The 26,847-nt window shown below is 37.4% G+C and overlaps 1 protein-coding gene across 2 annotated transcripts in view; it reads left to right on the top strand.

The window, feature by feature from the left end:
• The first annotated feature begins 4,031 nt into the window (after nt 1-4,031).
• The window catches only part of LOC111655888 (guanine nucleotide exchange factor VAV3-like), a 37,171-nt gene continuing 14,355 nt past the window's right edge, over nt 4,032-26,847 (top strand). The window contains exons 1-14 of one of the 2 annotated variants that reach the window (XM_087174277.1): nt 4,032-4,332; nt 7,815-7,931; nt 13,710-13,768; nt 14,514-14,579; nt 15,141-15,258; nt 16,534-16,623; nt 17,020-17,088; nt 17,177-17,280; nt 17,988-18,087; nt 18,631-18,726; nt 21,091-21,159; nt 22,200-22,286; nt 23,666-23,751; nt 23,973-24,105. In XM_087174277.1, the coding sequence (XP_087030403.1) occupies nt 4,129-4,332; nt 7,815-7,931; nt 13,710-13,768; nt 14,514-14,579; nt 15,141-15,258; nt 16,534-16,623; nt 17,020-17,088; nt 17,177-17,280; nt 17,988-18,087; nt 18,631-18,726; nt 21,091-21,159; nt 22,200-22,286; nt 23,666-23,751; nt 23,973-24,105 (1,398 nt within the window). In that variant the 5' untranslated portion in view covers nt 4,032-4,128. Of the gene's footprint in view, nt 4,333-7,814; nt 7,932-13,709; nt 13,769-14,513; nt 14,580-15,140; nt 15,259-16,530; nt 16,624-17,019; nt 17,089-17,176; nt 17,281-17,987; nt 18,088-18,630; nt 18,727-21,090; nt 21,160-22,199; nt 22,287-23,665; nt 23,752-23,972; nt 24,106-26,847 lie in introns of both variants that reach the window. The other variant, XM_023407426.2, reaches the window with a different exon arrangement.

Consider the following 26,847-nt stretch of genomic DNA (forward strand, 5'->3'; position numbering starts at 1 on the left):
AATAATAATAATAATAATAATAATAATAATAATAATAATAAGTAGTAGAAGGCACCTATCTGTTAAATTTAGCTATCTTGTGTGGAGGTTAAAGCGTGACTTATTTTGAAAAACCGACCAAATTCCACATAAATTCAGCTTTTAATGTCACTTTAAAACGTGTTTTCTTATTAATTTATTTTTCTTAATGGCTTGGCAGCCTAAAGGTGTAAAAATGTGCTGGACTCTCATGGGACACTTAATGCACTTAATGTTTTGCACTTGTGTTGTGTGTTTTAAAAATAGATTTTGACCAGTGCAGTTTCTGTACTTTCTACCCCTTGAACAGACGTCCGCCGGTGCCCCGAAGAGGTCCGATTTTCCCTGGCAGCAGGCTAATTCCACTGCTCGGTGATGTCAGGAATTAGTTGAGAAAAGCTTGAAATCGCAATATAACAAGTATTTAGCTAAGAAACTAAGATTACTATTTTGTCCAGATGCACGGAACAAGATGACATTATTCACTATGCAAAAACCAAACCATTACAATAAAAAACTGGTTCAATAGGTATCACCCAGAGATAGAAAACCTTTAAGTTAACATAATACAAATATCCCAAATAAAACCACCCGATGTAATATTAAAGACAGCAAAAAGCAGAAAAACTACCAAAAAAACTATTTTCAAAAAGGAGTAGTATAACATCTTTATGTATTTATGTATGCAATGAAAATTAGCACATTCCCACAAAAAAGTAAATAAAAATAAGTTATTGGGAAAATATACAGGTTTTCAGCTCCAAACCTAATAATTAGCAAGATCTGTGGCACTTCTATATGTGATATATTAATATACAGAATCAAAATTTTGTTGCAAGAAATTGAAAAATAGTGGAGATATTAATATTTGAAAATTAAAGAATGTTTGTTGAGGCAAAAACATTACACAACAACATTTACATGAATACATGTTGCAAATTATCCTTATGGTTTAGGATTTCAGTACACACAAACACATGTAAACACATTGTCAATAATGCTGGTTCATAATTCTGGGTTGTTTGGGGTACTATGAACACACTGTTGGACTCATGCTGGGTGTCAGAGTCTCCCTAAACAAACAACTGGCTCAAATGGAGATCGGAATGGACACCAAGACTTTGAGTTGTCAAGAAAGGAGAAACAGCTTTATTTTAAACATAATTAACTATACTAAAAGTACTAAACAAAAAGGGTGGAGATCACAGGCAACAAAAGATGGTTAGGTCACTAAGCCAGCCATGCCATGGGCCATTGCACCCCGATACTCCCCATAAACTGCCAAAAGAAAACTTAACTACACTAAACCAAAACAAAAACCAATAACTGGACTATTCGTGATCTCCAACCCAAAAGTAAAAGAATAAACTCAAAAACAAAAACCCAACACTATGGATCAAGATGGGGAAAAAGGGCAATCTGAAGAGAAGAGTATCCTTATCCCTAAAATGTCTGGCTCCATCTTAGGTTAAGGGATTCCCAAGACACATGGTGGGCAGGATTTTATGGTTGGTTAATATTAAGTAACATTAGCTGCTAGCCATCACAACTTTAATATTGATCTGAAATGAAACAGTGATTCACTGTGGAACAGTTATGAATGACCAGTTATCATCTAGTGTTGCCCACTGAAGAGTTAATAGTAAGGTAAAATTAAAAGAAGTTACAGTATAATAAATCTAAAATGAATGCAATGTGAAAAATGTTATTAACCTTAGCTGCTAAATTGGTTATTATTCATCATATCTAGATAAAATATACTATTTTCAATAACATTAGCTGTTAACTTTGGCCACCGCAAACCTAATGTTTAGATAAAATAAAAGAACGTCATTAACATTAGCAAACAATTCGGTCATCATGGTTCTAATGAGAAGATCAGATGAATAACTCCATGTTAGCTGCTACTCCATTAGCTGCTAAGTTTGGCCATTATAACTAATGATCTGCATCAAATATTTTAGCATTTCATAATTTCAACAATATTAAGTACAATTTTGAAAGTTCATTAAATATATTTTTAACATATTGAGTGTAAAATCAAATTAGGGTAAAACTTAATGAAAGTTATAAGGATGTGAATATTTTCTTGTTGTTGAGCCATTCATGTAAATCAAATAATGGCAAAAATATTTTTTACAATTGTTCCTCATTGTGGTTATTTTTGACAGTCTTGATGTTATACTATTCTTTTAACTTTAAATGTGACTTTTTCCTCTGCTGTGTATTGTAGGGATTTCTCCACAGACAGCTGGACACTTCATGGAATGGAAGGTGTTCTGAAGTTTGGAAATGTCCTCGCACTGATTATTGCGACATACTACTCTGTCAACATTTGTTGTCCATCAGAACAGAGAGACTTGAAGTGTAATTATTCACAGTCCTTTGTTTGGGCACGTTTTCTGACACACGGTAAGAGCTGATTTTCTTCAAGCATCACTTATTTTCATGAGTGTAACTTTTCTGCCTTCATTTCTAAATTTTTCCCACCTTCTGATAGGCCAATAAAATCCAATCAACGAGTTCTTTAACTGCAGCTACAGGTCAATTCACAGCATGTCTAATTTCAGCAGTGCTATGCTGAAATTAGATTGGGTGCCAGTTTTGTATGATGTTTGTTTAAAGAGCACCATTGTGCATTTGACTGTTGAAGAGGACATCAACAATATGGGTTGTATATATATATTTATAAATATATTTTAATATATTTTATCTGATACTGTTGACAGCTTCAATGGTGCATTACATAATATGATTTTCTGCATTTAAGTAAACAAGAGAGAGAATCTTCCTGCGTAATCCATTTACTCATATAAGTTGAAGCCTGATCGATGTCTAAGGAAACATCTGGCTCCTTCACTCAGGGTAAAACATGACGGGATCCCTCAGCTTCCTTCCTGTGTTTACATCATGGGCTTACTGACAGTGATCTACAGTAAATCCCATGGCAGGAGGATGTCCTTCTCTCTGCCTCTGTTAGATGCCTTGATTCTTTTCTATCTGGTTTTACTTATGGCTATAATAAAACATAGAGATCACAGCTCCCCCAGCAAAGAACTCAGATTATAATCACCTGTCAAAACTGTTTATAATCCACATGGAATGTCAGCTGAGAGTGGCAGTCTGTGGGGGAGAAGGATTGTAGCCCATACAATTCCTCATTGTAAGAAGTTTTAAAACAATAATAGAATAATAATAATAATAAAAAAATTTTTTAGTTGATTAATCCATTAGTTGACAGAGAGGACATTAATTGCTAACAACTTTAATAATCAATTGATCACCTAAGTAATTTATCAAGCTAAAATATTCTTTTTTATATTATTATAAATAGAATACATTTAGAGTTTGGACTTGATGGTGAGACAGACAAGTAGTTTGAAGATGCTACATTGGCGAATTGAAAAGATGTAATTCATACACAGTTTTCTGAGTTTCTAGACCATCAATAAACATGTATTGAAATAATAATTCCACAGATGAGTTGATAACGCAATGTCTTGCATCATTTGTTGTAGCTGTATAGATAAAATGAATCCAACGTTCCTATAAGTGAGACAGTTAAAGTAGGCGATGTGAAAACTATTTTAATCTTTAATCTGGTTAACATATGCATTTGTAGGATAGCCTATAAATGGCGGGGGACATAAGAAACACCTGTTAACCACAACTACAACCACAGGGTAGATTCAACACCTTTGTGTCACAGAAACATTAGAAGCTTTACATAGACAGAGTGGGTTTTTTGCAGGGCTCGTTTCATCACATTCTGCAGGTATATTACACTGAGGACTCATTTCAGGCGTAGGCTGAGCGGAAACATAGATTTAAAACGATTCAAGAGAGTTGCGACCACCTCTGAGGAAATCTCACAGAAGAAGGAAGGGGAAGTTTACGAAGACAGAGGGGGGTTTCAGTGTACAGCGCTCATAAGCTGCAGCGGCTCTCTCTGTCCTGCAGAGGCGATGCTGGAGTTTCAAAAGACGAGCGCCCGGCGCTGAGCGCAGCTTTTACCATGCTGCTCACAGCTTTACAATAGGGACAAGAGTTTTTTTTTTTTTTTTTTTTACATCTGGAACTGACCAGCTGCTTTCACCACTCTCCGACATCATGGAGTACTGGAGGCAATGTGCGATGTGGCTGATCAGCTGCAACGTGCTGCCCGTGAACCACCGGGTAACTGCGGACACGGCGCAGGTGTTCGACTTGGCGCAAACCCTGCGGGACGGGGTGCTGCTGTGCCAGCTGCTCAACAACCTGAGACCTCACACTATCAACCTGAAGGAGATTAATCTCCGGCCACAGATGTCACAGGTACATACGTCTTTTGTGCCAGCGCAAACTAACTTGTGGAACTGGAGAACTGGAGAAATGCTGTGACTTAGCAGTTGGCTGCCTGTAGCGAGCAACATGTACTGTCAGATGTCAACAGTGGGCGACGTCCGTTAGTCAGAGTGGATGTTCTCATAAACAGGCGCTCCAGAGTTAAATGACTTAGTCTGTGTCGACACCAAATCATTTTACTGTTGCTTATGACCGGTGCCTGTAAAATGTCTTACACTATGCATGGATTAAGTCGACTTAAATCAACAAGTTTGCAACTGCTTTTCAAATTAAAAGACAGACAAAAAGGACGTCAGAGATGTCATGTCCAAATAAGGTCTCCAAACACATGAAGCCATGTCAGCATATGTTAGGTTATAGGTTATGTTTTCTGTTTTGTTACAGCACCTGCAGGGAACAACAATAAGCCATATCCCAGAGTTCTTAAAAGTTTAATGCAGAGGTGTGGGAGTTTTTGTTACCCTCAGGTTATTCCATGATTTCAAACCAGAGCAGTAAATTGTCAGGATTTGCACCTCGAGGCAGCTTTTCATCATGTTCCATCTGTCACACTCAACATTATATCCAACACCAGAATTTGGGAACGCAGAGCCATCTTCTTTTCTTTGGCACTCTTTCAAACTGATAAGTGTCACTGTAAACATTAAGGGCACAGAGTGACCTTTGTCAGACTCAGGCTGGGGATTATCTGATGTGAGGACCTGTCTTCACCAGGCTGTTTCTTCTAAAAATGATAATTAACCCAAACAGACTTGTTGTGCCCTGTTTTTGTGACGTTACAATTTCTACTCTTGAATAAGTGAGAGAGCGCTAAACATCCCTCAGCCTGTGAAAAGCAAATGAATGGTCCAAGACTGACTGCGCTCTCTTTACTCATCATTCCTCCTGCTGCCACTGGAGAGGCCTGATAAAATCCTGGCTTTGATCCACCCATTAGTCAGGGAACTGTTACTCTGTGCAGCAGCTTGTAGTCTGCTTATGACTGAATTTAAAGTCTTACAACATGTGTAGTTAACCATTAGGAGACTTTGTGATTTCTACACACACACATACTACACTTTTTTATTTAAGAGATTTATTTTCTACTACAGATCACTGTCATGGACAAGATGCTCTTGAAGAAGTGGTTAAATTAAGGTTAAACGAATTAAAATAAAAATACAATAATGTCGTAAAAAGCATCTTTCTTGATATAACTGAGGCAGATGTCTCCTTATTCTCGTCAACTCTACAAAAATAGTTATCAAAATACTCGCCTTAAATTTTCATGCCTTGTTCTATACGTCGCTACTAGATCAAGACTTCCTGTGCACTGACTTGTACTCACTTCATTCAAAAAGCAAAGTTGCAGATGATTAGATCTTTATCAGGCCTTGTTAAAAGTACGGTGCATTTGACAAACGTATCATCGAGTCAGGAAATGTTTGATTCCAGTACAGCACAGCTTTGGCATTTTAATCTAAGGTTAAAGGATGCAGGAAGCGCCCACGCACAGAAGAGTTTTAAATGAAGTAGGTGTAATAACCTGTAACTGAATTTCACATGGTTTGATTTTGAGAGACAAGATTAAACGTTTTGTAGTTGTCAAAATTATTACCCTCCACACACTGCCATAAATAAATAAAGACATCAAGCCTTCAAAAATCTTTGCTGCAGTGATAAATAAACATAAATTTTCCAGCACTCTATCTTATAAATTTCAGTGGCCTGTATGTGCTCTGTCAGTGCACGTCCTCTTGCCTTTTATCTTCTTGACAGACAGTGAAAGAAAACACAGGGCATAAGAATGGATAGTCCTAGCCTGGAGCTGTAGGCCATCTGAGAATAAATGAGAAGAACATGTGTGCCAGATTTTAAATGGCCCTTTCATTGTGCCCCGCTGACCTACGATCTTGGAAGTGGAAACAAGGGCATGAAGGTAATGGACTGGAGGGTGAGGGTGCAGTGTACTGTGATGAAAATGTGTCCATAAGTACTATTTTTATCATACTGTATGTTTGGCCGTGGCACAAATACAAAACATCCAAGGAAAATCTGTCAAGAGTGGCTTCCCCGTCCTTAAATAAATGCTGCTCATCCATATATACGAGCAAAAATAAGATAATAAATGATCCTTCACGCAATCATTTAAAAAATACCAAGAAACATCTGTATGTTTTTTTAACCAGTGAATCCAAACATGCTCCGTTTCACTCTGAAGGTAGATGTGAACAAGAGAGTGTGCACCAGAGCTGTGACTGCATTCAGGGGTATGAGGCTGGCGGTGGTGCAGAGCCATCATGTTTGTGCATTTCCTCCGCAGACAAACAGGGCCCCAGGGGGCGGTGGAGTGATTACAGGCGCCTCCATGATGAGCTGATAACTTGGGCCTATCTGTTCTCAAGAATCTTGTTAGCTCTTTTATGCTGTAAATTATCACATATTCAGTTTGGGGGTTAGTCATCACTTAATAATGTGCTACAAAGGGTAAATTATGGTCAATGCATTTGTTTACTGGGTGTTTTAATACAACAGTATATGTGTAAGGTTGACTCAGACCCCGAACCTTTAACCATAACTCATAACCATAATCACATTGTCCGCACAGTATGAAAGTTGTTCGAGTGCACCCTTCCCACTGAGACACAGATCCTAATAGGAAGTGACACCAAAAGAGCACATGGTTAGTGGTTTCATTTCACACCGTGAAGCTTTCACTTTTCACTTTCAGTTTGCAGGGTGTATGCTTCGCCTTCACTTTTTACCCTGATCTCGCCTTGTCATATAACTGTAGAGGGTTATTTACATTAAAACAGAATTAAGTTGTGGGTTCTCCTAAATGACATGAAAAGATATTTTCTACTTATCTCTCATCTCTCTGATAAATGCTGATATTTTTGCAGGTTTTGAAATATTTGAGATTTCTGCTCAAATCCCAAATACAACAGAAGTGAACTGGATTTAATTTGTGTTGCTCAAAGCATTAAAAAAAAAATTACATTTAAAAACATTAAGCAGCAGCATCAATGTCATTGTTGCTCTGCCAATAGTCTGCTGAATGGTTTAAAAGATCAGGTGGTAAAAAAAAAAGTATTTTCAGTAATGTCTAGTGACAGCGTATTCTGTGACGCTGTTTCTGTAGGAAGAAACTTTGATTTTTCCTTTTTAAGTTCAAATTTTTCAAAGATAGGAGCATTGATAGATGGCACCTGGTCGACGGTGGTAGTCAAACATTACAGCAGAAAAGCGAAACGACATATTTATAGTGTATGAACACTAAAATTCTCTGCATGGCTAGAAACCACTAAAATGTGTTAATTTGTGTGAGTGTGTGTGATTTTTGGGTAAGTGTTTTTTTTTGTAGAACCAGCATGATTCTAGAAAATGAAAAAAAAAAAGGCACAAATGACTGTAAGTGCTGTATGGAGGCAAGGGATGCTACACTGATGAGTGCCATTTGTTGCTCTGTGCAGTTCCTGTGCTTGAAGAACATCCGCACCTTCCTGACGTCTTGCTGTGATGTGTTCGGGATGAAGAAAAGTGACTTATTTGAAGCCTTTGATCTCTTTGATGTTCGAGACTTTGGAAAGGTAACAAACCAGACCCACTGTTATGTTTTTCTGCCACTAAGCGAAAAAACTATCCCATGTTTTCATGTATGATGATATTTCACAACAGAGGTCAAATTTCTTCTGTTCTGCTGTGCCCTATTCTCTCCTTTTAGCTACCTTCTTCTTTAGTTGCAATGATTTATGAAAGTCTGTGAGCTCTTCTGGATCTAGCACCTTAACAAGCAGTTTTACAAGGAAATCAATTTGAGGGAACACTGCCTGTTGAATTCATCTGCTGCTCATGTACCACAGCTGAGTGATAACGAGGCTCGTGCTGGATGTCTCTAGTCAATAACTCAGTTCACAGATTTTTTTGTATTAGTATTAGACACATTGTCAGGAACAACTGGGCAACGTATTGAGAATGTGTGACCAAAACAGCTATAGTCAATCATCGGATGGAACAGCTGTAAAACTACACAGTATTTCACATTCTTGGTTTACAGTTGTGATTTTTTTTAGCAGTGATAGAAATTATGTAACAAAATATTTTTTTGCAGTAGTTTTAGAAAAAGGCTTGAGATTCATGTGAGCAGAAGACTCTCGGGTGAAATCTAAACTGAGTAGTACCTGTGTTTGTGTTAAAGGTTCTTGCAAACTGTGCAGCATGAAAAATGTAAAAAAAGAAGTAAAGCTGTTCCTCACTGCATGACCAAACTTGCCACAGTTGGCGGCAATGAATCTGAACATTGTAGAAAAATGAAGGAAAAACTAAAATACTACACTCTATAAACCATTTGATAGAGAGGGATTCCTCTGAAGGAGGCATGGCATTCAGGTTTTGTTCACCCATTTCCTGTTCTTGCATTTTTCTGGTGTGTGTCTGAAGGGATCGGCCGACTTCTTTTTTTTTTTTTTTATTGCTGTGTTGTTGTGGCAGCACCACAGAGTTACCAGGTCAGTGGGTTTGTAGTGCACTCCTCCTCAGGAGCCTGATTTAACTCAGCTGAAGAAAGCACACTCACTCTTTGCAGCCTTATTCCCACATTTCCTGAGTTCAGTGCATTTGGTGCTTAACTTTGCCTCGAAGCATTCAGAGTTGTCAGCGTATTTATGGGCCATCCATGGGGAAACACATTATTATTTATTTCTTAACTGCTGGAGAGTATTTTCTTTGCATTAGTTTGTAATGAATATGTTTCATTTTATATATGTTTCAATATATCTAAAATAGAGAAGATTAAGCCTGTAAAAGCATTATCCTAATGTGAAAAGGGCTTAATGTGAGTTAATTACCACTCTTACTATAAAATATTTTATTTTAATAATATTCATAGTTTTTTTGTCAGAGCAGTTTTTCTGTTAGCTTTAAATTATTTATACAGTATCCCATGTGGTTTGAGATTTTCAGGATACATTGTTAATGTGTAAACAAATTTTAAATAAAAGAAGTGATCTCCAGGCAGTGCACAGAGAGACGTATAACGGTCTTTTATTTAGGCATATAATACATGATTACAATGTTTAATTCACTTCCCTGCAGAGAATAGAGAGTGGTCATATGTGTTAGAGAGCTATAAGTGAATGCATATTGAGCTTTGCGTGCAGCTTCCCACACAGACGCTCTTTTCTTTCAGTTCAGTGTGTTATGCTCTAAAGAAGCTTCCAGTTAATCTGGCCGCTGATAATCCCACAGGGGAGGTGCTGCCTGCAAATATGTACAGTACATCCAAGCCAGGCTGCATAATCTCAGTCATGTTCAAGAGTTGTCCATCAAACAAACAAGCTTCCGGAGGGGGAAGATTGCACTGCATCATTACTTTTTTTTTTTTCTTCATCATTAGGTAAAAATATGGGTGTCTGCAGGTTTAGCGACTGGGCTGGATTGTCTCCAGGAAGGGTTGTACAGCTGAAGAAGAAAAGCTCAATCTCTTCCTTATTTTCCAGAAAACATCCAAAAGAGAACATCTCAAATCTCAGCCAGTCTAATCCACTTGAGTTGAGTTGTGCCAGTTCAACCCGTAGAGCATTAGTCCACTGAATATCTAATGAGAGCTCTCTAACCTACATTCCTGTGCTGAGTTACTACAGGCTTCACCCCGGGCAGCCATGCTGACTGCATGCAGCAGCCTGGAGGTCTGAGACGACGGGAAGAAACTAGAAATGTGTTTATTTCTTCCCTCAATTAAAATAATATCAACCTCTTGACTGTAAAAGTAAAATGTTTTCTTTCTAAATTCAAGTAAATAGAGAAGGGCATTTTATTTTGAAGGAATGTCTAAACACTCTCACTCTCTCTCTTGTTGAGAAGATTGATGCCAGTCTCAGATCTGTACATTAAATATGAAACTACAGTCAGATTGTTTCATCTTAACATGAAGCTTGGAAACAGGTAGCTTGGCTCTGTTCATAAGTGGAACAGAGTGATATATCAGGAACGATGTCTTGATGGAATATCATTATATCTGGCACAAATGTACACTTGGACTCAAAGAGGAACTGATTAGAATTTGGTGGTCAAAGGTCAAAGGTCAAGGTGACCTTACAAAACACGTTTTTTGGCCATAACACAGGAATTCATATGCTTATTCTGACAAAATACACTTAATACATTCATAGTCTTCTCTATATATACAGTGTTATATGAGTCTGGACAGTCAACTGCAACTTGACTGGTTGTAACCATGAGGCAGTAATTACCAGCTGCAACAGTGGGGCTGTTTGTGTGTGTGTGTGTGTGTGTGTGTGTGTGTGTGTGTGTGTGTGTGTGTGTGTGTGTGTGTGTGTCATCATGGCAAAATATGGTTGTGGAGATGCCTTCTATAGCCACAACTGCCACAGACATGGTTTTGAGGAATTTGGCAGAATAAATTTTACACTGATGATGACTTTATTTTTGTAAAAAAAATACCACAGAAATTGAATTATTCATGTAATTTTTTTTCTCTTAATATATAATGTTCTCAAAGCAAAACTAAATAGGGATTCTGACTGACAGAAATTCGAAGATTTTCTTGAAACGGCTGATACAGACTCACATGGTGAAAACAATACCGGCCGCACTGTCCCAGCTGGTAACGAGACAAACAGACAGACAGAGAGACACAGACAGAAAAGTCATGCTCACTCAAACTCTCACACTTTTACATTAGACACTGTGTAAGTGTCTGTGCTGGTGTGTTGGTATGGTGGTGGGTGAGTGTGGGGTGTTTTTGTGTGAGATAAAAAAAGGGAAACAGAAAAAAAAGTGAGAGAGGTCTGATGAACAGATCTGTGCATTAGTTGTACATTTATGTCTCTGAAGAAGACCGGAGAGCAAACCCGATGAAAATCAATTTCATCCACTCAGATAGAAGATCACAACTGAGGAAACAGATCTACCACAGGATGTTGTAAACAACTACGGTAGTTGACGTTGGGGCATACGATGTTGACAGCTCTCACAGTAAATAGATGCTATAGAAGAAAGTAAAAGTAAAGTAAAAGTCATAGTGTTTGTGTTAAATGGGTTTCATACATCATTATAAGCATAGGACATTGAATAATTTCATACTTTGATCTCCAAAAGAAATTCATTCAAAAAATTAAACTGCCAGTTAACTTGTTCACGTCACGATTTCTGGTATGAAGAAGTTTTTAGTTTCTAGTGGTTGATAAAGATAGTTAGATTGAACTGCCTTTCTATGTGCACTTTACTCCTCTTCCTGTGTGAATGAGTGTGGCGGCTTTGGCAGTAACCAGGTGTCTTGTGGCATGTAAGAACCCTGTTTGTAGTGTAAGAGGCCATCTGTAAAACTGCAAAAGGCCTCTGCATTCTCACAACTTATTTACGGCAGTCAAAATTCTGTCTTTCCTGAAACAAAAAGAAAATCTGCCTTTCAAGTGAGATGATTTCACGTTTGCAATGTGGTTTTATGTAGCTGCGGTCGTAACATTTAGTTGTGTATCACTATTCCACTATTAGACACCTGAACCACGCTCTGACTCTAAGGGTTGCACAGGAATGAGTTGATTCAAGAAAATCTTTGAATTTCTGTAAATTAGACTCCTTATGATAAAAGATTACATGAATGATTTGATTTCTGTGGTATTCTTTTTGCGAAAACTCTGTCACCATCAGTGTACATTCACTCTGCTGCACATATCACAACTGATTTAACACTAGTGATAGTTTAAGCCACTGTGTGCAGGTCTGGTTTTTCTTTTCAAACAACTGTAGTGCAAAAGGAGAATAACTGAAGAAGAAGTAGAATATCAGTTCTCTAAGGGAGAAGGAAAAAATCAAACATTTGTTTACTCTGTGTAATGAAATGCAAATCCTTTTAGGCTGTCTTGAAAAGAAGTTGTTCTCATACCTTGTCTGATGATCCGAGACTCAGTTTAAACCACATGTGAGCTGAGAAGCAAACCCGCAAGATGAGCTGAAGTCCAACTGCAGTGGTTAGTGTGGCCTACTTACAAAGTGTATTTTGTATCCCCAGAGCACCATAAAAAAAATATAAAGAGAGTTCTTACACCATATTATAAAATGAATGTTCATATCTGTCATTCTGCAGAGGCCAAAATAGTAATTCTGCTGTTTAAAAAGTTAAACCTTATAATCTAATTTTAACACTAAACACACACGAATTCTTCCAAATGTCTTTTTTAGGTCCCCAAAACATTGTAAAAAAAAAAAAAAAAATACAGCCGTGTTGTTTTTCAATGAGTATGTACACACCCTACAATAGCAAGCAGGTCCTTCTACCAAAGCACAGCCAATGAGGAAAAAATTTTATAAATTATGTGATTAACACAGAGTTGTGATCAAGAATACATTATTAGCTACATAGCAATTATGATGCAAAACTTGTTTGGTGTAACTTGATGGATTTTTAATGCTTTTTGCAGCTGCGGGAGGTTAATGAATCTGTTGTTGCTAGCTTGTTTTTAACACATCTACTACCACTTTGCATTTTCTTTTCTTTAATTACTTTTTGGGCATTTTATATCATTATAAATTAGCAATAGAAATCAGAGAGAGAGAGAGAGAGAGAGAGAGAAAGAGATAGAAATCAAAAGTCCCAGGTCAGTTTAGACTTGAAGGTGTTGCAGTTCATGGTCAGTATCTTAACCACTTAGCTAGCAAGGCTTCCCAACTCAGTATTATCATAGTTGTAGCTAATGTGTTTCTACCTGCTGGGACACTGCTAAGTTTTTGGAGTGTAGTATATGTATGCTGAATAGCTGTTACGGTGTTATGAAGGTCACGTATTAGCTAGTTGGTTGCTAAGTCATTGCTAATAGGTTGTATCTAGTGTGTTTATTGGTGGTTGCTATGTTGCTTTCAAATGGTGGCTGCTAAATGGTTGCTTAAGGGTAGCTAGTTGGTTGCTTTGTGTTTATTAAGGTGTTACTTGGTGATATACGGTTTTAAGTGTATTTTCTAAAATAGTTGTTTCTATGGCTTCTGCAGATTCCCATGGTTATGATTGGTGAGCATCAAACAACTCAATAATACTGAACAGTGAAAATACAATACTATGTCCATTAAAACCTTAAACAGTGGACTTTGGCTAACATGAGGCATCCATTTTTGTTTGGGTCTCTGGCAGTCTTGTACTACTGAGAGTTAGATACTATATATCTGAGCTTTGAGAAAAATCTGATATTCCCAGCTGTAATTATGATTTGAATGTTGATGTGAAGTCAGACCCTGGTAATTACAATAACCATTGCATTAGCACAGCAAATCTGTTTCTCTGTCTCTGTCTCTCTCACACTCCGTCTCTCTGTCTGAGCCATTGGTGAACATGATTTGACACTTTGTTTCTCCAGGTTATGGACATGCTATCCAAGCTCTCTTACACAACGACTGCACAGCAAGCAGGATTCAAGTAAGTCACACAATGTTAAAAACATTTAACATTTGATTTAAAGTTATCGAAGGTATGCAATTTTTTGTTTTTACCATACACCTACGCTTCACCTCCATCTCCTCCTCCCCTTACCGACACTATAACCACACTTAGCCACACCTCACACAGTAATTTCCAGTTTTACTAGGTGTTGTGCTTCATTACAAGAAATGAAAATGCCCAATTCCCAAACGCTATAAACAATGAACAATCAGTTTATTTAAGTTTTTAAAAACAGCAGTAAGCCATGGGAATAAGAAATATATAATATAATATAATATAATTCTATAATAATGATTTTATAATAAAAAAATTTCTATTACTATTAATTTGAAATACTTTACATTTGCATTATGTAAAATTTTCCTCTGTTTTTGAACTTAGCAATGTGGGAATTGCAAATCCATCTTAATAAAATTAGGCATATGGCCCCACTTGCTGTTTTTTTTTTAAAGCTGCACTAGTAAATCTGTAAATTATTCCACTCTAGTTGTAACCAGTCCATGTCCTTTTAATATAAGGGATAATATAGTCCCTTATTAGTCCTGCGGTGGGGAAATTTGCAACAGCTTTTCTGTTTTAACAAAGAATTTTTGGCTGCTGCACAAATTTTAATAGATTTTTAATACATCAAAAGTTAGTTTCCTGCCCTAAGTCAATCATCAATAGTTTTTTCATAGTGGTTTTTCTGTTGAACACTGAACCTCTTTGCTGTCATTTCTAGGCCATTTCCAACAGAGGAGAGCCTAAAAGACGAGGACATTTGCAATAATCTGGAGGATTTGATTGAGTATGTATGAAGCTCCTCTCTGTGGGCCCATTAATGGTGTTGATAGAACATGATTATTTTGCTCAGTAGCAGAACCAACTCTGCTCATCATCCATGCTCTCCAGGGGTCTGGACACCCACATGTTTGGTAAAAGGCTTGGCTCCGTTTCTCTGTTACTGTCAGAGGAAATGAATGAGTAATTCTGCATGTTTTTGCTGAGTGCTTGCATACCACCCACATCAAGGTTCTGGATGGATGCTGTTGACAGCTTGATTGATTGTTAAGAGGAATACTGGTAATAATATATGTATAGCACAAATGTAGTATTTGTATTATTTTCATGTCACATCAGAATTTCATATCATGATTTCTTTGAATTGTGCATTATGCCTCTCTGAAGTTTTTCATTCATTTCATTCAATTCCATTACTGATTAATGACAAGTTTATAGTATGAAGAGAGTATGAAAGAAAGAGCAGCCAAGTATTGATTTTCGATGTATTACATTGTAATTTGTGACTGATAATCAACACATTTTAGAGATGTTAATGTGCGTGTCTGTATACGCACGTGTGTTACAGTGAGAATGTCCTTGAGGACGAGGATGACTTGTACGCAGCGGTCTATGGGCTGGAAGAAGACTACGCAGGGGGAGAGATTTATGAAGATCTCATGAGAACCGAGCAGCCTCCCCCACTGGTACCACTATGAGCCAGCTGCACACACACACACACACACACACACACACGTACACACACACACACGCACACACGTACACACGTACACACACACATACACACACATGAACACGTTGAATATTCCAGCTTCAGGGGGGTGGGATGTTGTTGGATTATAACCCACAATATTTTAATTTGTGTATACAGTCCTCTTCTGTAACTCAGCATCAGGATGTATTTAAGTACTGAGAGTTTTTACATAAATATAAGTAGCAATACAAAAATGTAAAAATACTCCATCACAAGTAAAAGTCCTGCATTAAAAGTATTACCAACAAAATGTACTTTAAGTGTCCAAAGTGAAATTACTCATAATGCAAAATGACCCTTCTCACAGTGCTATATCATTATATTGATGCATGTACATGTAAGCAGCATTTTAATATTGTAGCTAGTAAAGGTGTAGCTAATGTTGACCATTTTATTTATATGGTTGTGTTGCTTAATCTGTAACAATGTGTCATATTTATGATGTAATACATTTCTATATAAAATGAGCAACTGATAACTATAAATGTCATATGAATGTGGTAGATATAAAACTTTCTTCACTGAAATGTAGAAGAGAACGTGTGTTAGGTAGGATAAAATGGAGATACTCAAATACCCAATTACAAGGATGTTAAAATAGTACTTCAGTAAATGTATTTAGCTACTTTTCTGTAGAGTACCACAGGGGTCTATTTTAGGGCAATTATTACTTACAGTTACCTACCCTTCATGTTACCTGTCAAGTGTATGCCAATGATGCAATTGTACTTGTAAAAATATACAATAACATTTTTTGTTTGCGTTTAACTGTTAACATGAATGTTTTCAGGGGTTGTAAATGAAACCAGCCATAAACCAACTGAGACAAAATCACTGAAAATTTGGTTATATATGCCTGATTGACCAAAATCATATCAGATAATAAAAGATACAAAACTAGTATAATACTCCTAAAATATACTACAAATGATAGTATTATCAAAAGTAAAACAAATATTTACAGGTCATATGTAATAAGATTACTTCTTTTGAAAACACTGTAGCTTGTAAATAGTTTATTTTAAAAATGAAGTTCCAGAAGAAGAGTTCCATCATTTGTGATTTCGTCTGAACACACTGAATATACACCTTCTTTCCTCACTCTTCTTTCTTGTTTGCAGCTAAACATACAAAAGCAAATCACATGTTTCTCCATCAGATAGTAATATAAAAGGAACTTTTGCTAAGTTGTATGTCTTTCTAGAAGCAGGCAGAGGTAGATGTGAGGAGCTGCTGCCTTACGGAGATCAAACAGACGGAGGAGAAATACACAGAGACCCTGGAGTCCATCGAGAAGGTACTGAACCTCGTTTAATAGTTTCTGCATTGAAATTGCATATTGTCAAATGGCTAATGGTAGGTTTCTATCTTAATCTGATTTAAGCAATTCAATGATATTATTTTAACAGCATTTGTACAGCACAGTAGACATTGCAGGTGTTTTAGGGGCATTTTAGGGAAATTCACGGTTATCAATTCCCTATCAGCCTGCTATGTGACATCTGATATGAAGTCTGTTATTGCTTTCAATATGAGTACACCAAAGCTGTTGCAGTCATGTCACTGATTATTACGAATTACCTTTCACATTGTTTATAGCTTCCAGCTAAATAATCAGTAAGTGAAAGAATACAAGGAGTGATGTTAAGAGATTTGATTTGGTTTTTTTTTTTATTATTGTTTCTTTCCCCAGTATTTCCTGAATCCTCTGAAGAAGTTCTTCTCTGCAGCTGAAATTGACAAAGTTTTTGTCAACATTCCAGTAAGTCCCACAAGTTTCCCTTCTTCTCACATGACATGAAAATAACATGTCCTTGCCGAGATGCTGATGGCTTCCTTCTCTAACCCAGGACCTGGTTAAAGTTCACAAGAGCCTGATGGTTGATGTGCAGGACTCCATCTTGAACAAAAATGCCTTAAATCTCTACCAGATTTTTATCAGCTACAAAGAGAGGTAATCACGAACAGCACTCATTTATATTTATTGTTAGTTTGCAGGAGAAAGTATGAAAGTGCACTTTTGATGCTGCTTCTCCTCACGTTAAGATTCTTATATGTGAGGCCCATGAGATGCGTTGATATGTAAGTCAAAAGGCAGTTATGCCTCAGTAATCGGCTTTACGTGCGCAGAAGGTTTCATTTTAGGTTCACCGGACCACTGTACTTTCCCTTACAATTTGCTATTGACACACTGGCAGAAAAGTTGTGATATATTGTCTATACTTCTTCTACATCTGACATTTTAACTGTGCAGCTGTTCTGTGCGCAGGCTGTTAGCCATTCACCAGTTTTACATTTGAATTATTTGACAAGCTTGGTGCTATCTGTGTTAAAAAAATTGTATGTGTATAAAATTCATGGTGAACATCATTCACAAAATGTATTTGATAGTTTTTTATTGTTTGAGAAATTACCCTCTTATATTAGAGCGAAGATGTCCTTGTCAGTTATATAAGTATCATGATGTAATGTAGATGACTGTCCTGTAACACATTCTTTATCAGAGAATCTCTGGAGTCTATCTTTACCATGAGCAACTTGATTGCAACATGACATATATAATATCATATCTAATATTTTCTGTAAGCACCACTTTCGAACTCACTCACTTGGTGTAAATCAGTTGTCATGGCCTCACTAACCCTTTCCTCTGGATCGTAGACTGCTCATTTACGGAATATACTGCAGTCGAGTGGAGATCGCCATCGCTGTTTTAGACCTCATTTGCAAAGAGAAAGAGGATGTCCGCCTGAAGCTGGAGGTTAGACACCTGAAGAAGTTGGCCTGTCAATAACACACACTTACACACAACCCCTCATATGCATAGATTTAGTTTTCCAGTGGCCCCTAGTGTATATTTTGTGCACTACACATACACTATGACTATTTTTATTGCATTGTGTCTTGTTAAATCCAGCCTTGACAAAATTGTAAAATGAAAAAAGATACTATGCTATTTTAGTAACAATTGATTTTATGTGATGGATTTTTAATAAAAATAAATGTTAGAAAAAAGAAATAGCTACATTATAGCTTATAACAAAAGTTCTGAGCTCTGTGTAGGCTCTTATAGTGTATATATAGAGTAGAATATACTCAATTGTAGAAAAGAATACAAAACTAGGCCACACTCAACTTTATAGTTCGGCTTTCTGACAACTGTGGGCCCTAAAATAAAAACGTGAACAGACACAAGCTGTGAACAAATGCATTGTTTTGTCCCTTGGTTGACCCATCCTTGTGAAAAATCTCAGTAACACAAAAGAAAATGACACAAATGTGTTGTGTGTTGTATTTATTCCAGGAGTGTTCCAAAAGGGCCAACAATGGGAAGTTTACACTGAGGGACCTGCTGGTTGTCCCGATGCAGAGAGTCCTCAAGTATCATCTCCTTCTTCAGGTATGATTCTGTTGATTGAGGCAGGAGCGTCAGACTGAGAGTTTCTCAACAGTCTTTTTAAGAAACACCACCCGCTCATGTTAAAGTTAGCTCCTTCTGACTGGTTTGTTAATCACTAATATGATTCTGGAGATTTGACTTGACTTTTGGCAATATACTTTTATTTTGACAGAATTATTACTTTATACATGCAATGGAAAATTTAGGGCTCTCGTGCCTTTCTCACATCACACATCACAGTAGTTGCTGGGGCAGAAATGAGTATCCACATTGCCCAGATATTACCTGCTGTTGGAGGAGTTCAAACTTTGTCATTTTGTCAGCGTTTATTACAGCTGATTCAACATGCAGGATATTGCTCATGTAGTATAAAAGTGTCCACTTGGTGGCGACATTCTCCACATATTTGCCGCCCTTCACAACCTCTGAGCAGGTCCACACTGCAAAAAAAGCATGTCTTTTGACAAGTCTCATTGACATTGACGAGTCGATCATTTTCTTCTTCTTTCTTTAACTTCACTTTGCCAGTTTGTCTCTAGACATTTCAGCTTGCAGAATTTCTACAATGTTCCTCAAACAAATATTTTTAAAGAGTGTCTGTCATCTGATGAAAAAATTATTTACAATTGAAATCATAACTAGATTTCATATTTATTTGATGTCTGATTATAGTTCTTAGACATGTTTTGTACCTTTTTGCTTCCTGTAAAAAACAGAAATTCAGCTTTTCAAAGTTCCCCAATTTAATTTCCTGATAACTGTGTGACACTCCCCTGTTTAGTATGAATCAGAGGTCAGACTATAACTGACAGGGCAGATCAGGACAATGACTAGAGAGCTGTTTTAAATAGTTGTAGAGGGTAAAGGCCTGCATGGTAAATGGTGGTGTTGTCAGCCACCCCCTTGAGGAGAGGGGAATGGAGCAAAAAGGGAAGAAAGTAAAGAGCAAGTGGTGAAGCGGAAATTAAGTGAGAGTAGATACAGCAGCGCTGTAATTTTCACCACACGAAGGAAGAGTTAAGCTTTTCATTTTGTAATGTTATTAGAAAGGTAATGAAGGGTAAACACACCTTAAGTGATTCCACACATCTTTGATATTAAGCACCTGTAATGTACATAGCACTGTAACTATGATTAAATCTTGATGATATAATTTTCTAGTACACATAACACACACGTTACATATAGCAAATACAGTGTCGGCAGCATCTGTTATTAACAAGCAGCATCTGTCTAGAAATAAGCAAAAGTCCAATGTAAGCTGCAACAAAAAATGAAGCTCAATGCTGTAATAGGCTGTCCTGCTAAAATGGTGAGACTGGTGTCACATAGGAAAATTGAGTTTTATGTCATGATATGTAATTATATTTACATTGACATGACTGTCTGTCTGGACTAGTATGAGGTTATTTGTCGCCTTTGCTGTTTGACTGGTGTTTTGATGGTAATAAAACCAAAGTCTTCCCACAGGCGCCTCTGGACAAATGTTATCAACAGATTGGTTCCTCAGCGTAAAATATACTTCCATGTGTTGATTAATCAAATAGACATGTGTGTGGGTGTTGGCAGGTGGTCAGAAAATCTTTTTTCCACTACTGTATTTGTGTAAAGCTGCACAGCTTCATGACTGTATTCATACATGTTTTGTTGATTTTATTTGAGAGAAAGAGAAATCCTATTTATCTACCAGTTTAGCTGTATTTTGCAGTTCATTAAAGTGAATGAGTACATGGAGCCAGTGTTAACTATTTACAATTTTATTGGGTAATTTATTAAAAAACACTGCATTATATTTTATTAACTGATTCCAGGTTTTGCAAGTTAAATCTTACCCTGCGAAGTAACTCGTAACTGTAAATGATGGAGTGCACTAAAAACAACATGATAGTCCTCTGAAATGTAGTGGACAAGTAGCATAAAATGAAAATACTCAAATAAAGTACAAGTACCTCAAAATTGTACTTAAGTACAGTGCTTGAGTAAATGTTCTTTGTAACACTCCATCCCTGCTTTTTGCTGTACACCTGAATGACATTGGTGTATTCTTACAAAGTAGAACAAGTCAAAAGAAAAAAAAAAACTTTTTATCTGTCTCTTTCTATTTACCTTTATTCTTAGTGTATGAAAATATAATTTGTATGTTATCACCTGAACCATATTTGTCAATCTTTTCCTAAATATCATTTTTTACTGCTGACAAATTAGAATAAACTAAGAGTACAAAAAATACTTTTTTGCTATGAAAACAACATAAGGGTAACTGTCTTTCACACAATTTACTTTAAAGTCATCTTCATTATCAAATCAATAATCCAGCTACTCATGCCAAATGTGTCCATGCAATTCTCTCTCCCGCTCTAACAGGAGCTAGTCAAACACACTCACGATGCTGCTGACAAGAGCAACTTGAAGATCGCTCTTGATGCCATGAAAGTAAGTGCAGTGCTTATGGTAAATGGTCTGTAATCGCTGTGATTTCAGGTTGTTACTAGCAGCAGGATGATTTAGTGGATAATTCCAAACAGACCACAAACAACAAACTATCAACTTTTATCAGATGGAAAAAAGTCATAAATCATTCATGCTGCACTACTTCAGATTGACGTGTATTGATAAGAATTTTAAATTTCCATCACATTAGTGACTGCTGAATGCCCTCTTCACTCTGCCAGTGCTGAAAGGACTATAATATTTAAATGGTGTTCATGCTTTGGTCACAGAAGCACACAAAACACTGCACAACATAGACATGCATGTTTAAAATTGAAGGAATGGTTTTGGGATTTGGTGTATTTATTTATTTTTGCCAAGAGAAGATTCATACCACTTCCATATCTGTGTGTTAATTATGAAGCTACAGGAAACAACTGATTAGCTTAGCTTAGCATAATGACTGGCAGTGGGAAAACAGCCAACTTGGCTCTGTCCAACGGTAAGCACCTCTAAACTTCACTTACTAACATGCTATTTTTTTTTATCTGTACCAAAATAAAAGTGTAAAAACAATAAGGTCAATTTTCAGGTGGTCATGTGTTGGACTTGAAATCACAACTTCTCATTTTTACACTGACACTTATTAGTTTTAACAGATTGTCTGATTGACTCTGTTTCCAGTGTTTATGCTAAACTAAGCTAACCTAACCGTCTCCTGGTTCCAGCTTCCAGGAGTGACATGGGATCCTATCATCTAACTCTCAGAAAGAAAGGGAATACATTTAATCTGTATTTCCCAAAGTTCTCAAACTATTCCTTTAAATGTACAGTACAGAATATCAATATTTTTCATCTAGGCTTTACAAAATAGATACGTGCTGAATTTTCCGACATATTTCACTGCCTCCAGACTAAATGAACCCAATAATCTTTCTGCATTTGTGTGTCCGTGTGTGTCTGTGTGTGTCCGTGTGTGTCTGTGTGTGTCTGTGTGTGTCTGTGTGTGTCCGTGTGTGTCTGTGTGTGTCTGTGCGGCCCAGGACCTGGCTCAGTATGTCAACGAGGTGAAGAGAGATAATGAGACTCTGAGGGAGATCGAACAGTACCAGAGGTCTATCGAAAACTTGGTAAACCAAAAATCTTTTTCTACAACTATCATCACCTGTTAGTGTACAGTTTGTAAGGGTGCAAAAAAAATCGAGAAGACATGTTTACTTTTAGCAAGTGGTCAGCTTTTGCAAGTGGATTCGCCCAGTGAGTCTTCCCCGCTAAATCTGGAATAGTCTGAGGGAATTAGCCAAAGAAGAAAACAGAGGAAGCAAAAACCAATTGAGACACCTGCATTAAATATACAAAACACCTGCTCCTTACTGTAAACTTGCAGGGTTGATACGGATAAAAGTTAACTTTCTTAACTTCCAGGTTACTGTGCATTCCTGCAATACGCTTACTTTTTACTTTATCGTATTTCTTTTTTTTTTCAGAATTATCTTCGAAGGATAATAAAGATAAAGTTTAACTTGAGGTCTAAGAACTTGGAGGTCCTTGTCTAAATCCTAAACCTGTTTAGGATTTAGACAGTCGGTTGGACAAAAACAAATGATAATTTTCTCTGTTTAGATGATTAGTTCAGTTAATAATCAGCAAATTAATCAACAATGAAAATAACATTTGCTTGCAGACTTATACTAGTCAAACATGTTATGCAGAGCAACTGCATCCTAATAAATGTATTATTACTGTAATTAAAACATCAAATGAAACTTTCATATGACACATGAGGCAGAGAATGTAGGTTGAGAGAGATGGCATCACAAAGTATGGTAACAACAAAGTAGAGCAGGATGAGATGAGATGGTGAAGGAAGAAATCATTTAATAGAACCAGTAACAGATTGGGGGGGGGGGGGGGGGGGGGGGCATAACCAGCAGCAGAGGCACAATGAGTAAGAGAGCAAGAGAGCTTGTCAGATTATAAAGACATTCCTCTTGTCTTGATTGAACAAGATTGGTGACCTAAGTGAATGTCATTGCTGATAACAAGATACAACAAGAGATGGTGTCAGAACTTACATGACAGTCTGGAGGAGTAATATGGGGATCTGGTAGATATGTCTGCTGAAATAAATGTTTATTTGGGTTACATCTACTAGATAAAGCTGTGACAAATCTGATGGAACAGTGTGTGACATAAAGAAACTATAGAGACAGATTGCATTTAAAATGTATTGGAGCTTGCTATTCTCAGTTAAGACCCAAGCTCAAAAGCTCTTCTTTCATGTCAGTAAAGAAATACACAGAGCTTCTTTTAAACGGTTTAAATGGGATAATTCAGGAAGGTCTGATAGATTCCATCTGCATCAAAAAGATTGACATGACCAAATATTTTGCACATCAGGCTTGAGTCATATGAGACACTGATATTGCAAAAGAGGCCCAAGTCTGAAAAATGTGTCCTTTGTGTTGTGCATGTGGTGTTCACGCAACCCCCTTTAATTTGCTTTCAGAATCAGCCGCTCATCACCTTTGGTCGGCCAAAAGGAGACGGAGAGGTGCGCATGATCTCCAGTGTTGACAAGAGGAAACAAGACAGGTTGTTCTAATTCAGTTTCAGTGTCATTAGAGAGAAATTAGGATTGCAGTTAGAAGAAAATACAAAAAATATTATAGTCCATAAAAACCAAATAAGGCGGATACATTCACAGTCATAAGATGCATCATTTGCTTTCTAATCTATTACTTTTAATTGGTCACAGTGATAGTATAATGATATAAAATTGTAGCTCTATAACTATCTGTCTTCTTATTGTACAGACACATCTTTTTATTTGATGTGGCTGTCATTGTTTGCAAGAGACGAGGAGACAACTATGAGATGAAGGACATACTCGACCTCAACTACTTCAAGATCACCAACAACCCCACCTCTGACAGAGAGGGCAAAAAGGTCAGTTGGGAAGAAAAACACAATACATGTTTGTATTTCTGGATTTAATATTTACTGTTCATACTATGAAATAAGACTGGGTGTTTCTATGAAGCATCTGTTTGGCTGCAGATTTTATTGCTAAAATAAATGTTGGATACCCAGTAAGAGTAATTCAGAATGACATCCTCTCATTAGCTGTTTGCGTTTTATCTTTTCTGGTAAATCCTGATTTAGAAAGCTGCAAGGCTCCGTTTTGTCACCCCACACAGTTTATACAGAGTGCTATTTTTTGCCTTGTGGGAAGGTTTGCGGGCCGTATTGTAGTGAGGGGGACTTGTTGATGTCTTGTTGATGTATGCTCACAGATGGTGTCTTCTCACTCCGGTGCTGATTGCTAACGTGAAACTGACAGCTTGCCAGAATGGGATGGTTCTGTGGTTTTTATCAAAGGGACTCCATTATCATCCTCATTTACTCTATTGTTTAGTCGTGATGTGTGTGTCTGTATGTGTGTGTCTGGGTTTTGAGTGTTTGTGTGGGACAATGTCATTGCAAAGACTGGTATTGTATATGCACAGTCATGGTCTGGATGTATTTTGTCTGTGTGTGTTTGTCATTATTCATGGTTGTGTCTGACACGGTTTTTAAATTAACAATCTTGTACTAAACATGGAATGACACAAACAGTGTCATATTGCTGACTGTGTCTGGATATATCATTAACCCTTATTTTTATCCCATCCACCTCCCAACATAAAGCTCCATCGATCATGTGCTGCACAGAGAGACACAGACGCATGTATAAGAATTCATTTGTAGTGAGGGAGAGAGAAAGAAAAGAGCACGGAAAGAGACAAATATTCTCAGACATAGGCAACTGCATCTGCCTCAACACACACCCACAAACACACACACACACACACACACACACACACACACACACACACACACACACACACACACACACACACACCGCAGGACAGAGATGCTAATATCAGGTGATGAATGTGTGCAGTCCTCCAAGGCTGCTTATAGCTATATATCATTTTCTGCTAAATGAAACTTCAGAGTGTGAATGTGGTGCCACTGAGCACCCACACAGTCATCAATGATTTAACACTTCAGCAGAGCTCTAAAACACTCAGGACTTTGCAGGGCTGGCCAATCACTGACGGGTAAACCCTACCACTTTTCCTGTTATTAGATATGACACAACAAGCTGGAACGGATTAGGGTGGCAAAAGCCGAGAGGTTTGGGAATTGATTGAAAAACGCTCTTAAATATGTCCATGGGCAGGGCATTTAACCTGTAAGTGCTGCAGTGGAGCTACTTGGTGGCCAGTGGCTGAAAACTATGGCTTGTTTTTGGAAAGCTGCCAAGCTGAATGTTTTGCTGAATAGAAAACATGCAGTCGTTCTGTTTAACACACGTTTCTTTTCATACAATAGATGTTATGTCTATAAGAAAAGTGGCAGCTATAGTTGAAGTATTTGGAAGGTTTTTACCTTAGAAGTTTTGGTAATGCTCCTAAACGTAGGACTTTTGAACTTTCTTTTGAGCTTTGGTCCCTCTGAGGCGGATTAGGAGACTCTGCCTCAGCTTAAGTTGTCTTTGGGTAGAGTTCTGGTTAAACACACTCTGCTGCAGATCCGGCAGCCAACACACTGTGGTTGGTCTGTGAGACTGGTGTTACCAGTCTTGGCACCACGACACAAAAACTAAAGTCAGTGAGGACTGATGACAGCATTACTAGCTGCACATCTGATTGAAATCATATTTGCCTTTCTTATCCTATCTGGTGTGACAGGACATAACACATTTTTGACAATATGTCAGACAGTTCAAACAAAGGCAAACAACATCCCTTAAAATTCTGAAATCAGCCTGTTTTTTGTGCTTCAGACATGAGTAAAAGACTCATTCATTTTATTGTTACATGAGAAGATCAATACCACTGTACTTTAAAGCTACATACTAGCACCTGGTTAGTTTAGCACAAAGATTGGAAACAGTGGGGAACAGTTAGCCTAGCTCTGTTCAAAGGTAACGAAATATGCCTAGCTAGTACCGCTAAAGCTCTGTAATTAACATGTCATATCTTGTTAACTCTTTAGAGGAACAAAAGTGTAATGTGCCCAACTGTGTGTTAGCCATGTGGAGTCTGGCCATCACAGTGCGGTTGCCCTCATCCAAGTCTTCATGTTAAGCTATGCTAAGCAGATGCTGACTGCAGCTTTAAATTAGCTTTTCAGACATGATAATGGTATCAATCTTTTCATCTAACTCTCTGCCAAGAAGTGAATAACTAAGTAAGGAATAATTCTTTAGCATTAGATGTGTCATTGGGAACAGAGCTGTATTTTCCATTGGACATATTAAACCTTGTGGGGATCCATATTTCTTCTCTCCAAGGTAACAACTTTCAGATTGTAAATTTCTGACTTTGAGTTTAAAAACTGCAATATTAGCTTGCCAGACTCGTCACCTTTACTTATAAAACATTGGAATTAACCTGCAATAACACAAGGGATTCTTGGGTATATTTTATTCTTTCCAGTTTTTACAGCCATACCACAAATAGAATTTATCTCGGCAGCCATCCTCCGGTATTTGAAACCACGCATCTTTTTATGTAACCGCCAGATCCGGAGGATCATGCTCTGTTTACGCTTAAACCTACAAATACACCATAACAATCTGCTGAGGGTTTTGCAGATTTGTGACGGAAATGAAAACAAAAACATGCAAACCGGAAAAAG

Source organism: Seriola lalandi, unplaced genomic scaffold, assembly GCF_002814215.2.
Source record: "Seriola lalandi dorsalis isolate HSWRI2012SDOR001 ecotype SW California unplaced genomic scaffold, Sedor1 jcf7180002054334, whole genome shotgun sequence".
Taxonomy (NCBI): Eukaryota; Metazoa; Chordata; class Actinopteri; order Carangiformes; family Carangidae; genus Seriola; species Seriola lalandi.